The sequence below is a fragment of the Dromaius novaehollandiae genome, unplaced genomic scaffold, assembly GCF_036370855.1.
Source record: "Dromaius novaehollandiae isolate bDroNov1 unplaced genomic scaffold, bDroNov1.hap1 HAP1_SCAFFOLD_42, whole genome shotgun sequence".
NCBI lineage: Eukaryota > Metazoa > Chordata > Aves > Casuariiformes > Dromaiidae > Dromaius > Dromaius novaehollandiae.
This window is the reverse complement of record NW_026991361.1, coordinates 2,182,382-2,195,386: the sequence shown is the minus strand read 5'-3', so window position 1 is coordinate 2,195,386 and position 13,005 is coordinate 2,182,382. Positions and strand designations below refer to the sequence as shown.

At 53.0% G+C, this 13,005-nt stretch overlaps 1 protein-coding gene across 1 annotated transcript; it reads left to right on the top strand.

Annotated features, from left to right (window-relative positions):
- The first annotated feature begins 11,719 nt into the window (after positions 1–11,719).
- On the top strand, positions 11,720–12,655 carry LOC135326027 (olfactory receptor 14J1-like). The gene has a single exon (XM_064503919.1). It carries the CDS (start codon positions 11,720–11,722, stop codon positions 12,653–12,655), a length of 936 nt encoding a protein of 311 aa, XP_064359989.1.
- The last annotated feature ends 350 nt before the right edge of the window (positions 12,656–13,005 follow it).

Here is a 13,005-nt window from a genome sequence, read left to right as displayed (position 1 = left end):
GCGGCTATCTCTAATTTCCTTAACACAGTTTGATGACGGGTGGGTGAGCTGAACTGTGCAAGGCCTCCTGGGACAGCCCTGCACCACTCTAGAAGGAACAGACCCTCACTTGCGTTTATCCACACCTCACTGCCAAGAGGGCACCTTTGTCCAAAGTAGCCTCAGATCCACATTTGGGATTTCGTCTCACAGGGGATTCACTTGCAAAGAAGAGTCCACAAGTGAGCTAATACCCAGGCTGTGCCCAAGCTGATCAGGCAGGAGCTTCAGAACCTGCAGGCCTCAACAAGCTTGGTGACACATTGCAAAACAAGTTCAGCTGAGTTGGACACCTGATCTGTAAGGTCAGAAATGGCTCCCTTAGAGAAGAGAGGAGCACATGGAAAAGTGAGGAACCTAATTCTGAGGGGCCTTGCAAGTTATCTGCACAAAACAACTTCAGCTTTGCAAGCTGATTCTCAGCTATGACCCCTGAAGTATTTCCTGCTGACTTGCAGGCAAGTCCTTGAGCATCACAACTCACTGTAATCACTGCACATCTGGGAGAAGTATTTTTAAACAGTTGTTTTCTGAAGAAATACTTTGTCTTTGGAAGTTTCCCTTATTTTTCCCATTTTAAAAGCTAATGACTGTGGTATTGACCCTTGAAATGGCACCTCTGAGCACTCCACTGTGGCAAGACCCTTTCCTTGTTAACTGTGTGGGTGAAAAAAGTCCCACATGATCTAAACTGCTCTCTGAGGTCTCCTGCTAGATGTCAGCCCCTGGATGTCTGGTGTCAGAGCCCAGGGCAGTGCGCAGGGTGCAAGGAGCAGCAGAGAGCCCCGAAGCAGCAAGGCCTTCAGCAGGAAGAACTCAACATCCTCTCTATAATTCACTGGATTGGAGGGGATTTAATCAGATGGTTAAGTAATGGCTAATTAGGGGATACTACTGCACTGTAAACAAAGAGTTTCTAGGGTCCTGCAATGTGAGAACAAAAGAGAGTGTCTGCACCAATTAGGTATACCGGTGGTATTCCCCCTTAGCCTTTGCTAATAGGAGAGAGAGGCAACTGCAGTGCCTCTATTGGACAGCTCTCAGAAGTGTTAACTTCAAGAATCTCCAACAAGGAATCCTTTCTGAAAGATGACCTCTTGTACTCCAAATACTCTAAGCTCCATATTTCTATGTATTTCACAGTCTATGTGGCATATCTGGCTGCAGATCCTGGCAAGAGCTGAGGAAACGCAAGGCCTGAACCTCAGCGCACAGAAGGCAGCAGGCTGCCAGCATCCCTGGCTCTCGCCACCAGGGCAGCCTGGGCCCTGCGAGCCAAGTCACCTCCTCACCTCCAAGGGCTCCCCAGCTCCCCAGCCTGGCAGCACTCCCCACACACAACACTGCTCTCTCCAGACACCTCCTCCCGGGACAAGTGCCGAGACACTGGGGCCACCACCCATCCCCACCACAGGGCGCCCCACCACTATGACACGCCACACCCGCAGCTCTCGCATCACAGAGGGTGGCCAGTCAACATACAGCTAGCTATACATCAGGGACACACAGGCCATACGACCACACATGGCAACAGCCAGGGCACCCACAGGGGCCCCCAACACGCAAAGACCAAATCTTTAGCCCTTCCATTTGTTTCTAGTCCTCAGGGGGCTTGGAACAGGCACTTCCTCTAGACAGCCAGTCACTGCCTTGGGCCTGCTCACTTCCCACCTCCAGGAATCAAGCAACAGAGATATCCTTCAGATCTGGGAGAAAAATCTCAGAAGCTGCCTGGTGTTTTCATGGGGCAGAATTTTCTGTAGCGCACACACACTGGAAATCAGAGATTACTTCTGTCAACACTCACACCTGCTCTTAACTCACTTAGCAACATAAACATTCTGGCTGGACTCCCTCATCGACTAGCGGAGGGTTGTAAGCCTGAACCTAGGAGGATGCACAAAGTCAAACTCCATGTCTACGTTTACAGCCAGGTGCCTGCTGCAGGCCTATGTGCTGCTGGGACAGGAGTCACCTCAGAGTAAATTCCAAGTCATGTGCAAGCTGCTGGCCTTCCAGGTACTCTGCCAGCAGTGACCTAACAAGGGATTTCCAAGCTGTGTACCTGATGGTGGCCTATCAGGGACACAGAAAGAGATGACCTCACAGGCACCACCACAGCCACATGCCTGTTACAGGAATTAGGGAAAGGCCTGCAAGTAATTCTGGGCAACATCTCTTAACAGGAGGATTGCATGGGAGCAGCAACCATGGAGCTGCAGACAGCAGGGCCTCATGGCCCAGGCAGAGGGAGCAGCCTTCCCACAACTCCCAAGTCTGGTTCCTGCCCCAGTGCTGAACACCCCCAGCAAATCCTCCACACCCCCAGGACAACAAGCACTCTCCTGCTTGGGGCCCTGACACTCTGAGACACGGGGAAGGACTGCGGCCAGGGCATCTCAGTGGGGGAAACCAGCAGAGCCGGGATTCAGCAGCTCTGCAGCCCGGCCTGGGAGCAGGGCTAATGGCACCGGCCAGGGCAGCACTGGCCGCCCAGCAGCTGCCCAGGCCCTGCAGGAGCCCAGCAGCTCCCAGCACAGAGCTGCTCTGCAAACACCCTCCCGGCTGCTGCCAGGGCCGCAGGGCTGCGGCCCAGCAAGAGGCCCGGAGCAGCCGCAGCGGCTGGGGCCCGGCGGGACCCGCGGGGACAGCCTCTCTGCGAGCCCTGGAAACGCCCTGTTCAGGACAAAAGGGAGCCTGGGGCAGGGCCCTGGTGAGGCCCCCAGCAGCCTGCTGCACTCCCATTGGCTGACGGAGCCATCAGTCAAGGCCAGCCCGCCCTCCTCCCCTTGCTGGCAAGTCGGAGTGCAGCACTGGGGCGATGCCATGGCAACGCTGTGGCCCTGTGTGACCCGGTGGGCAGCCTTTCCCCTCCCCTCCTCCCCCGCGGTGAGGCGCCATGTTGTGGGCAGCAGCGCAGGGCGCGGTGGGGCCTGGGGGCAGCCCAGCGCCGTGTGCCTGGGCAGTGCGGGGTCCCGGGGCCCGGCTGCTGTCCTGCAGGTGCTGGGCTCTGCTGCAGGGGCCCCGCGGGGCTCCTAGTTGCCCCACGCCTGGGGGCTGTGCCGGGCGCGGAGGAGCAGCCCTGGGGTCATTGCTGGTGCCAGCCCTGGCACTGGCATGGGGGCCCTTTGCATGGCTGGGGCACCAGAGCCCACGGGCAGCATCCTGCTCTCCCTGGGCACGGCAGGGCCGCGTCCTCTCACCCCTTCAGCCCCATCAGAACCCTACAGCAGGGCTGTCACAGCAGCCCCCACCCTGTGCAGCCACCCCCACAGCCCGAGATCCACAGCCCTTTTAACAGTTCACAGTCTCTGTGTGACTCCTCAGGAAGGAGCTCCCAAAGCCCTTACCCTCTGGAGAGCTGCAGGAGTGCTGGGAACAAGGAACTGTGGTCCAGGCTGAGGGTGTCAATCCAGCATTCCTCCATCTCTCTTACCCCCTTACCGTTGGCTTGCCTCTCCAGCCAAGGATGCAGGTCTTTCTTCCTGTCTTTTCACTCAAAACTCCTTTCCAACATGCCCCAACTCCTCTGCCTGTCAATGAGGGGCCCCAGCATGGCTCCTGTCCCCTCTCCTTGCCAGGGAGTGGTTCCAGAGGGCAGCAGTGGGGAGCACGTGAGTAGTGCCCAGCTGAGCCTCTCAGGGAAGTGAGGGCACTGCTGTGCCGGACCCCCCTGTGATGCAGCACATCCCACTGTGACCTCAGCTCGTGTCATCAGGGGGCTCAGGAGGTCACTGCCATGGAGATGGCACAGCCAGGCAGAGAGCAGAGAGACTTCCCCTCATGTCCTGGAAAGCATCGACCTCCCTTCACCCCAGTTATTTTCCAAAACTTGATGATAAATCCTTCAGGAATGTTTCCAGATGGTGTCAAAGGCTGCAAAGTATCTCAAATGGGGCACCGGAGAAGTCACTTCTGCCCGCCCACATTGACAGGTCTCTGCCCTGGGCAGACCTGTGCAGGAAGCCAGGGCTTGGTGATGCTTCAAAACTGATTTTGGTGATGCTTTGGTGAGCTTCAAAACTGATTTCTGCTGTGGGTCACTTTTTTGGTAGAATTAGGATGTAGGACAACATCAGACAGGACGTAGCCTTCCTTTAGGCACCAAAGCAGGCTCTTTGTTTTTGAAAGTCCTCAGCAAGGTTTCTCCATTTGTGGTGCTTAAGATCACAGAATCACAGAATGGTTGAGGTTGGAAGGGACCTCTGGACATCATCTAGGCCTACCCCTTGCTCAAGCAGGGGCACCTAGAGCATGTTGCACAGGCAGGGTTTGAATATCTGCAGAGAAGGCGACTCCACAACCTCTCTTGGCAGACTGTTCCGGTGCTCTGTCCCCCTCACAGCAAAGAAATTTTTCCTCATATTCAGATGGAACTTCCTGTGTTTCGATTTGTGCCCGTTGCCTCTTGTCCTGTCACTGGGCACGACTGAAGAGATCCTGGCCCCATCCTCTTGACATCCTCCCTTCAGATATTTGTAGACATTGATAAGATCTCCTCTCGGTCTTCTCTTCTCCAATCTGAACAGGCCCAGCTCTCTCAGCCTTTCCTCATAGGAGAGATGCTCCAGTCCCCTAATCTTCGTAGCCATACGTTGGACTCTCTCCAGTAGCTCCATGTCTCTCTTGTACTGGGGAGCTCAGAACTGGACACAGTACTCCAGCTGTGGCCTCACCAGAGTGGAAGAGAGGGGGAGGATCACCTATCTTGACCTGCTGGCAACACTCTGCCTAATGCAGCCCAGGATACCATTGGCCTTCTTGGCCACAAGGGCACATTGCTGGCTCATGGTTAACTTCTTGTCCACCAGGACTCCCAGGTGCTTCTCTGCAGAGCTGCTTTCCAGCAGGTCAGCCCCCAGCCTGTCCTGGTGCATGGGGTCATTCCTCCGCAGGTGCAGGACCCAGCACTTGCCTTTGTTGAACTTCATGAGGTTCCTCTCTCGCCATCTCTCCAGCCTGTTGAGGTCCCTCTGAATGGCAGCACAGCCCTCTAGTGTATCAGCCACTCCTCCCAGGTTTGTCTCATCAGCAAACTTGCTGAGAGTGCACTCTGTCCCTTCAGCCAGGTCTTTGATGAAGAAGTTGAACAACACTGGACCCAGGTATTAACCCCTGGGGGGCACCGCTAGCTACAGGCCTCCAACTAGACTCTGTGCCGCTGATCACACCCCTCTGAGCTCGGCCATTCAGCCAGTTCTCAATCCACTTCACTGTCCACTCATCTAACCCACACTTCCTGAGATGGAGGTGAGGCTGACTGGCCTGTAGTTCCCTGGGTCCTCCTTCTTGCCCTTTATGAAGACTGGAGTGACACTGGCTTTCTTCCAGTCCTCAGGCACCTCTCCTGTTCTCCAGGATCTTTCCAAGATGATGGAAAGTGGCCTAGCAATAACATCCACCAGCTCCCTCAGCACTCGCGGGTGCAGTCCATCAGAGCCCTGTGGATTTGTGGGTGTCAGTTTGCCTAAATGACCTCTAACCTGATCCGCCTTGACCAAGGGAAAGTCTTCCTTTCTGCACACTTTCTCTCTTGTCTCCAGGGTCTGAGATTCCTGAGGACTGGCCTTAGCAGTAGAGACTGAAGCAAAGGTGGCAGTCAGTTACTCTGCCTTCTCCGTATCCTGCGTCACCAGGGCACCCACCCCATTCAGCAGCGGGCCCACATTTTCCCTAGCCTTCCTTTTGCTACTGATGTATTTGAAGAAGCCCTTCTTGTTGTCCTTGACATCCCTTGCTGAATTGAATTCCAAATGGGCCTTGGCCTTCCTCTGTTTGCTGCCTCTGTTAGCTGCACTCTCAGCTGTTAGCTGCACTCTTTAAACTTTACAGTTCCTTGTGTTCTTATCTTTCTTTGCTTTATTGTCTTATTTTTTTAATATTCTGGTCTTTTGGGGGGATTTTTTTTTCCTTTGGAAAGGAAAGCGATTTTCAGAACTGAGGTGGGAATGCAGTGACAGTGTCATGGACATCTGGTGCCATTGCAGGTGCCCTGCTCCCCTCTGCCCAGCCTCCATCTGCAGCTCCAAGGAGCTATGGTCTGCTGCAGGTGAGAGCTGTGAGAGCTGCCAGGCCCTGACCAGTGCCTCACATGCACCGAGGCCTCTCCAAGCACCTCTGGGTGCTTGTGGTTAGACACTTGAGTTCTGCCTGGAAAGCTGAAGAACTGTTTTCAACATTTAAAAAAATATGAACATACTTGCATCAGCTAAAATGACTGAATCATTTTAATACAAATGTCAGTGTTTCCTGTGATGAAATAAGGGAAATTTTCAGGAAGGGTATTTCAGGAAGGGTGTGAATAGCCTCTGTTGGAGGCTCTCAGCCTTGGCAGTCCCCTAGGCTGTCTTCACCACAGGCTGTCCTGCGCTGTGCTGCACCTGTGTCTCTTTCCCAACAGCCTGTAGACACCCAACCTGCTTCCTCACCTTGCTTTCACCTTGTGATCTCCCCACCTTTACTGATGTCTCTCTGATGTCTCACGCTTGTTCTCAAAACACAAAGCCAGGGGCTGATCACTGACCCTCTCTGTAGCACCTGTAGCACCACACATTTCCTTTTCCTGATGTTACATCTGAACCCTACAAGCTGCAGTTTGTGACTCTTTCCCCTTATCGTGCTCTTTCCCACTACCAAGAAAAGCTCCATCATCTCTGAAACTACCCTTTAAGCAGTCATAGGGTTCTGCTCTACTGCCCTTCACCTCCACTCCAGCAGGATGAAGAAGCCCAAGGCCCTCAACCTCTCCCTACGGATGCGGTTATTCCCCTCTAGGTGCAGGACTTGACGCCTCCATGCAAACCTCCATGAGGTGTCTGTTGTCTGAATCCCCCAAGTTTCTCAAGACCCTTCTGGACTGAAGCTCCTCTTTGTCAAAAACAGAACCAAACAAAATGAAACAAAACAAAGCAGTGCCACTGGGGAAAGGTTAAGCAGGGATGGGCTGGTTGTATAGCAGGGGATCAGGATGGTAAAAGACACAAACTTGGAGGGGGTGGGAAGGAAATTAAAAGTGAAATAAATGCTTGATGAGGGCTATTTGGGGATTCCTGCCAAGAAGCCCTGCATCTGAAAAATTCTACCTGAAGGAGGACAATAAAGCTGATCTACTTCCACTGTCACAGGAAACCTTTGTGTTTTCCTCAACATCAAAGAGCGAAGACCCAGAGGGGGAAAAATCACAGAACTCCTTCAGGGTGGAAGGGACCTCAGGAGGTCTCTAGCCCAATTTCCTTGCTCACAGCAGGGTCAGCTCTGGGATCAGATGAGGTTGCTGTGGCCTTGATTCAGCCTGGCCTTGGAAACCTCCAAGGGAGGAGACTGCACAGCCTCTCTGAGCAACGCACTCTAATGCTTGACCATCCTCTTAGTGGCGAAGCTTTTCCTTGTCCACTGCTGGAACATCTCTTCTTTCAACTTATGCCCATTGCCTCTTGTCCTGCCGCCATGCACCCTGGTGAAGACCCTGGCTCCATCATCTTGATGACCTCCTTGTAGCCACTGGAAGGCTGTTATGAGGTCTCTCCAAAGCCATCTCTTCTCCAGGTTGAACAAGCCCCGTTTCCTCACAGAGGAAGTGCTCCAGCTCCCTGATTATCTGGAGGATCCTCCACCAAACTCGTTCCCAGTTATCAACCCCTTTCTTTTTCTGGGGACCCAAAGATAGATGCAGTATATGTGGTCTAATGAATACTGACTCAAGAGGGGATCATCTTCCCCGTCGACCTCCTGGCTGCACTCCTGGTCATACAGACCCCATAACAGGTAGCAATGTGATGGTAAAATGAGATTCCCACTAAGAGAGCAAACCCTGCAGTGCCCAAGGCCAGGCAGAAACAGAGCTGGGCTGTGCAGAAATGGCAGGAGAGGGATTTGCTGCCTGAACTGACTCTGCAGCACCTTGGGCCCTGTGATGGGGGTGAACCGATCTCCAGGAAGGACAAGGTGCCACTGAGGAAGTCCCTGGGCCTGGACAGCCTGTGATCCAGACAGCCTGGATCCAGCCACATCATTAGCACAGTCCCTGTGCATATCATCTGGGGGTGAGAAGTTCAGGAGGAGGAAAGCTAGAAGTGTTTGAGAGTGCAGAGACTAAAGCGGAGACCTTGGTGTGATGTGTCTCTCATTTATGCAGCACACTTGGATGCAGATGGGATGGACTTTGCCTCAAGGCAGCTGTGGGATTCAGATGTTTGAGCACAGGTAGGGAACCCAAGGTGCCCCTGGGGCCCTTGCCCAGAAATCACTCCAGAAGATCATGCATTTCCTCTAGGTCCCATGCTGTATCTGCTAGAGACATGTGGTTTTGCTGGACACACCAGGCATCGGACATGGCCCTGCCTATGGCCTATATTTATGTCACTGAATCAAGTGTCCACACTGAATTATATTAGCTGTTTGCACTGTACGGATCTGCTTGTGTCTCAGCATCAGAGTGAGTGAAGCTTTAATTGTAGTAGTAGGCCTGTAGTGTCATTGGAGATGGCCAAGGAAATTCCTCATCTAGCCCACTCCGATACTCTAGAAGGATGCAGGTTCCTCCTTCAGAGCAAGCAGACACTGGCACATGCCTTGGACCACCTCTGTCCCTTCAGCTGTCACCAAGGGTTCGCGTCGGAGCAACGGAATGCCACCCTCCATCTCCAGTGATTATAATGGTAGGATCTTGTGTGCAGACATCTGTGTTGTGCACACTTCAGCTTGGGCAAGGGGAATCCCACCTCGTGTGTGTTTGTGGAGTTCATGAGAGTTTGCTGAATCCCACTCCAGATGAGGGGTTTTTCACCTAGCATGAAATGCCCAGATTGACTCATTTCAATCACTACCTGAACCCTGGGTAAATGACCTCCCTTCTTGTCCCTGTCCACATGTCCTGCCTAGTTAAGAGATGGGAACAGGGACTTCCAGAGAGGGACATTTCCACCTCTTGTAGATAACCATCCTCTGATGAGACAAATTACAATCCTGGAATCAATGTCTCTTCAGTGTTTAGAAAGGGACCATCAGTGATTATTTTAGTCTACTTTAGTGAGCATTTCCCAGGAGGAGGAGTACAAAGGACAAATAAAATCACACCTTCAGCTGGGCCACTGTTCCCAAGTGGGGCCGGGCTGACGAAAAACAGGAGGAGCTCATGGCAGCCTGGCAGCACTGAGACAGCTGCGTGCAGGAGCAGCTCCTCTGCAAAGAGCAGCAGGGCTGCGGGCACTGCCTGCTGCTGCTGACATGAGATGAGAGAAGGCAGAGAGAAGTGGAAGGCAGTGTGGAGTGGGAGGACAGAGGAGAGCTCACTGTAGAAGAAACCTTCACAGCCCTTGACACAGTAAGTCTCTGGCTGCAGGGCAATGCTACTGAGGTTCCTGGAGGGGTCTTCTAAACCCATCCCATCCCATGACTGTCTTTTTAAGCATCCCACTCAGAGGAGGATGAGATGCTTCAGAGCAGGGATTCCCTGCCACACCTTCACAGGGACAGGGCAGCCTGCTACCTTTCTCCCAGGGATGGTGCAGGGGTGTGAAGCTGGGGTGTGCCCTGTCTGCCCAGGGCTGTAATTCAGAGCAGTGTCCCTGCACCCCAGGGTGCTGTGTGCTGGGGCAGTGACTCAGGGTCAGCACTCAGCCTGCCCAGCAAACTTCCCACCGTGCTGTGGGGAGAAGCACTGGATGGGAGGAGTGCCCCTCATCAGGGCAGGTTTGTTCTCCTGTTGAGAGGGTGCTGCCCAGTTCAGGGCTGCTCACAGCTCTAGCTTATGCACAGGACATTTCTGAGGAGTCTTTTTAGAGGAAAGTGAAGAAAAGGCTACTTGAAAGGGAAGGAGCTTTCCTTCTGCTGTCTGCACTTTCAGTTTCCAGATTTTGGCAGGGAGAAAAAGCTTTGGCAAGGAACTGCGACTCCCAAACCTTCCCTCTCAGGGATCAGTAGGTCTGAGAAACCTCAGTAAGCTGCTTCACTCCCACCTCTGCCTACAGACAGCACCAGTATCACCTTCTCTGGGCTCGTCAGGGTTTATGTCACCTGCTTCTTAGGACCTACAAACACAGAGGTGCACCTGGATAACGGGAGGTTTCAGTAGGGCAGAACTGAGCACACAGAGGGGGGAACAGGGCCTGTGAGCAGTGACCGGGAAAAGATGTTGGGACAGAGAAAGAGCTGCCAGCAGGGACTGCTCCAGGCAGCAGAGATGTGCAGGGAATGAGAGGGAACTGCTAACAGAATCACAATGAGAGGAGGGATTTGGGCAAGTCATGGTCAGTCCCTCTGATGCAGACGCTTCCTCTGAGCAAGCCCCTCATGTGTCTTCTCCCACCCAGCAGAGCCTCTGCCCTGACAGCCATGGAGTCCAGGGCATGAGCTGCCTCCTCGGCAGCCAGACCTCTGGCAGAGGAGAGGGGCATCTCTCCTGCCACAAAGGGAGCGATTGCCCTGCAATGTCACCATCTGCAAGGTGGAATGCCCAGCTGGGTAAGGTAAAGGCTTTTCCGAGCGCCCGTCTCTCTCTCTCTCCTTGCCTCCCTTGGCAGCAGGATCATCGTGTTGCTCCTTGTTTCCCCTCCTGTCCATGCTGCTCCTGTTTTTCTCTCGGGCTCCCTGGGGTTGGGGGTTTTCAGCTGCAGTTCTGACACCAATGCTGCAAGTTGTGCAAGAGAGGGGTCTGCATGGGAGTGCTGTTGCCCCAGCCCACTTTTGACCAGTGTGGCTCCTGGAAATGCAGTCCGTGGGGTTGGGAATTGAGCTGACTGTCCCTTAAGGAGAGCCCATCCTCAGTCCTAACAGGCCTTTGACTGTTTCCCTGTGGTGTCCTGCCAGACTGCGAGCTGCCCTCCAGGAAGGCACAGATGTCTCATAGCATCGCTGTGATATCTGAGACACCGTGAAGAAGCTGCAGAGATGTGAAGAGCATGGAAATGGTGGTGGGAGGTTGTAAACAGGCAGCTGAAAAGAGCCCTGTGTATCTTTGGCTAGAAGGGGAGTGTGGAGACCTCCCTCTGGTGCTTAGTGAAAGGGAGAGAAATTTGGAGATCTGCACTTTGAAAGTGGACTTCTCTGCTCTCAGCAGTGGCTGGTTTCTTTTTAGGGCAACATATGAGAGTGATCATCCCCCAGCTCAAAGTGGTGTGAGTACAGGACAGCTGGGAACAAGGCTGATGGACACACAAGCTATCCTCACTCTACCAAGTGGCAGTGAATCTTTTTTTTTCCAAGACTCACAATAGAAATGCTGAGAATTTCTGCCTTTGAGGAACACTCCCCAGAGGCGACAAGGACATCTCAAAGAAAATAAACATTATTAAACATTCTGTAAAACTCTGTTCCTCAACTCTCCTTCTTTAGAGCAGGTAGTGAAAACACTGAAAAGCCCTTCCACGAGATGAATAGATTTTATTTGACAGAAATTATGAGTGTCAGAGCTGTTTACCCCTGTTCCCATGTTCCCACTACTGTACAGCAGGACTGACTCCTCTGCAGCCCATGGGCAGAGGCTTCTGCTCCTCACAGCACACTCAGCCAGCACAGAGCAGAGCTCAAGCAAGGTACCTGCCCAATGATCCTCCCCAAAAAAGAGAGAGACAATCTGGTGTTTTCAAAGAGAAATGTTACTTTTTTTTCCCCTTGGAACATCTCTCCTAACTTGTCAATGTCTTTTCCTCCTTAGACAGTCCCCAAAGCCCAGTGGGACCAAATGGCCAATGGCAGCTCGTTCAATGAGTTCCTCCTCCTGGCATTTGCAGACACACAGGAGCTGCAGCTCTTGCACTACGTGCTGTTCCTGGGCATCTACCTGGCTGCTCTCCTGGGCAACGGCCTCATCATCACAGCCGTCGCCTGCGACCACCACCTCCACACCCCCATGTACTTTTTCCTCCTCAATCTCTCCATCCTTGACCTTGGCTCCATCTCCACCACTATCCCCAAATCCATGGCCAATTCCCTGAGGGACACCAGGGCCATTTCCTACTCAGGATGTGCTGCCCAGGTCTTTTTCTTCTTTTTCCTATGTTCAGCTGAGTATTCTCTTCTCACTGTCATGGCCTATGATCGGTTTGTGGCCATCTGCAGACCCCTGCACTACGGGACCCTCATGGGCAGCAGAGCTTGTGTCAAAATGACAGCAGCTGCCTGGGCCAGTGGCTTTCTCAATGCTCTCCTGCACACTGCTAACACATTTTCAATACCACTCTGCCAAGGCAACACAGTGAACCAGTTCTTTTGTGAAATCCCACAGATCCTCAAGCTCTCCTGCTCATATGCCTACCTCAGGGAAGCTGGGCTGCTTGTGGTCAGTCTTAGTTTAGGCTTTGGGTGTTTCATTTTCGTTGTGGTGTCCTACGTGCAGATCTTCATTGCTGTGCTGAGGATCCCCTCTGAGCAGGGCCGGCACAAAGCCTTTTCCATGTGCCTCCCGCACCTGGCCGTGGCCTCCCTGTTTCTCAGCACTGGCATGTTTTCCTACCTGAAGCCCCCCTCCCTCTCCTCCCCAGCTCTGGATCTGGTGGTGGCTGTTCTGTACTCGGTGGTGCCTCCAGCAGTGAACCCCCTCATCTACAGCATGAGGAACAAGGAGCTCAAGGAGGCACTGAGGAAACTGGTTCAATGGGTCCAATGTCAGCACCAATAACCATCCCTTGTGCATCCACTCATCATTCCCAGAGCATTTGGCATCAAAACTCTGTGTTATGCATTTATTTCTGTCTTACTCTTCTCTGATGTATTCTTGTAATTAAAAAAAAAAGTTTTGCTTCACGTCATTTCTCAGGCAACTCTCATTTGAATCTGACCCAGAGACCGTGTTGAAGCAGGAAGCCAGGCTTTGCCCTTCATCAGCAGAGATGGGAGAACCTCAGAGCCTGCTAGTCTGATCTCCCTTGGATGCCCTCAGGGCAATGGGGAGAGTTTCCCTTTGCAGTGTCTCTTTTGGTCCTGACAGCAAAGGACCTCAAGGGGACAGTCAGGCTGGTATAAGTATAG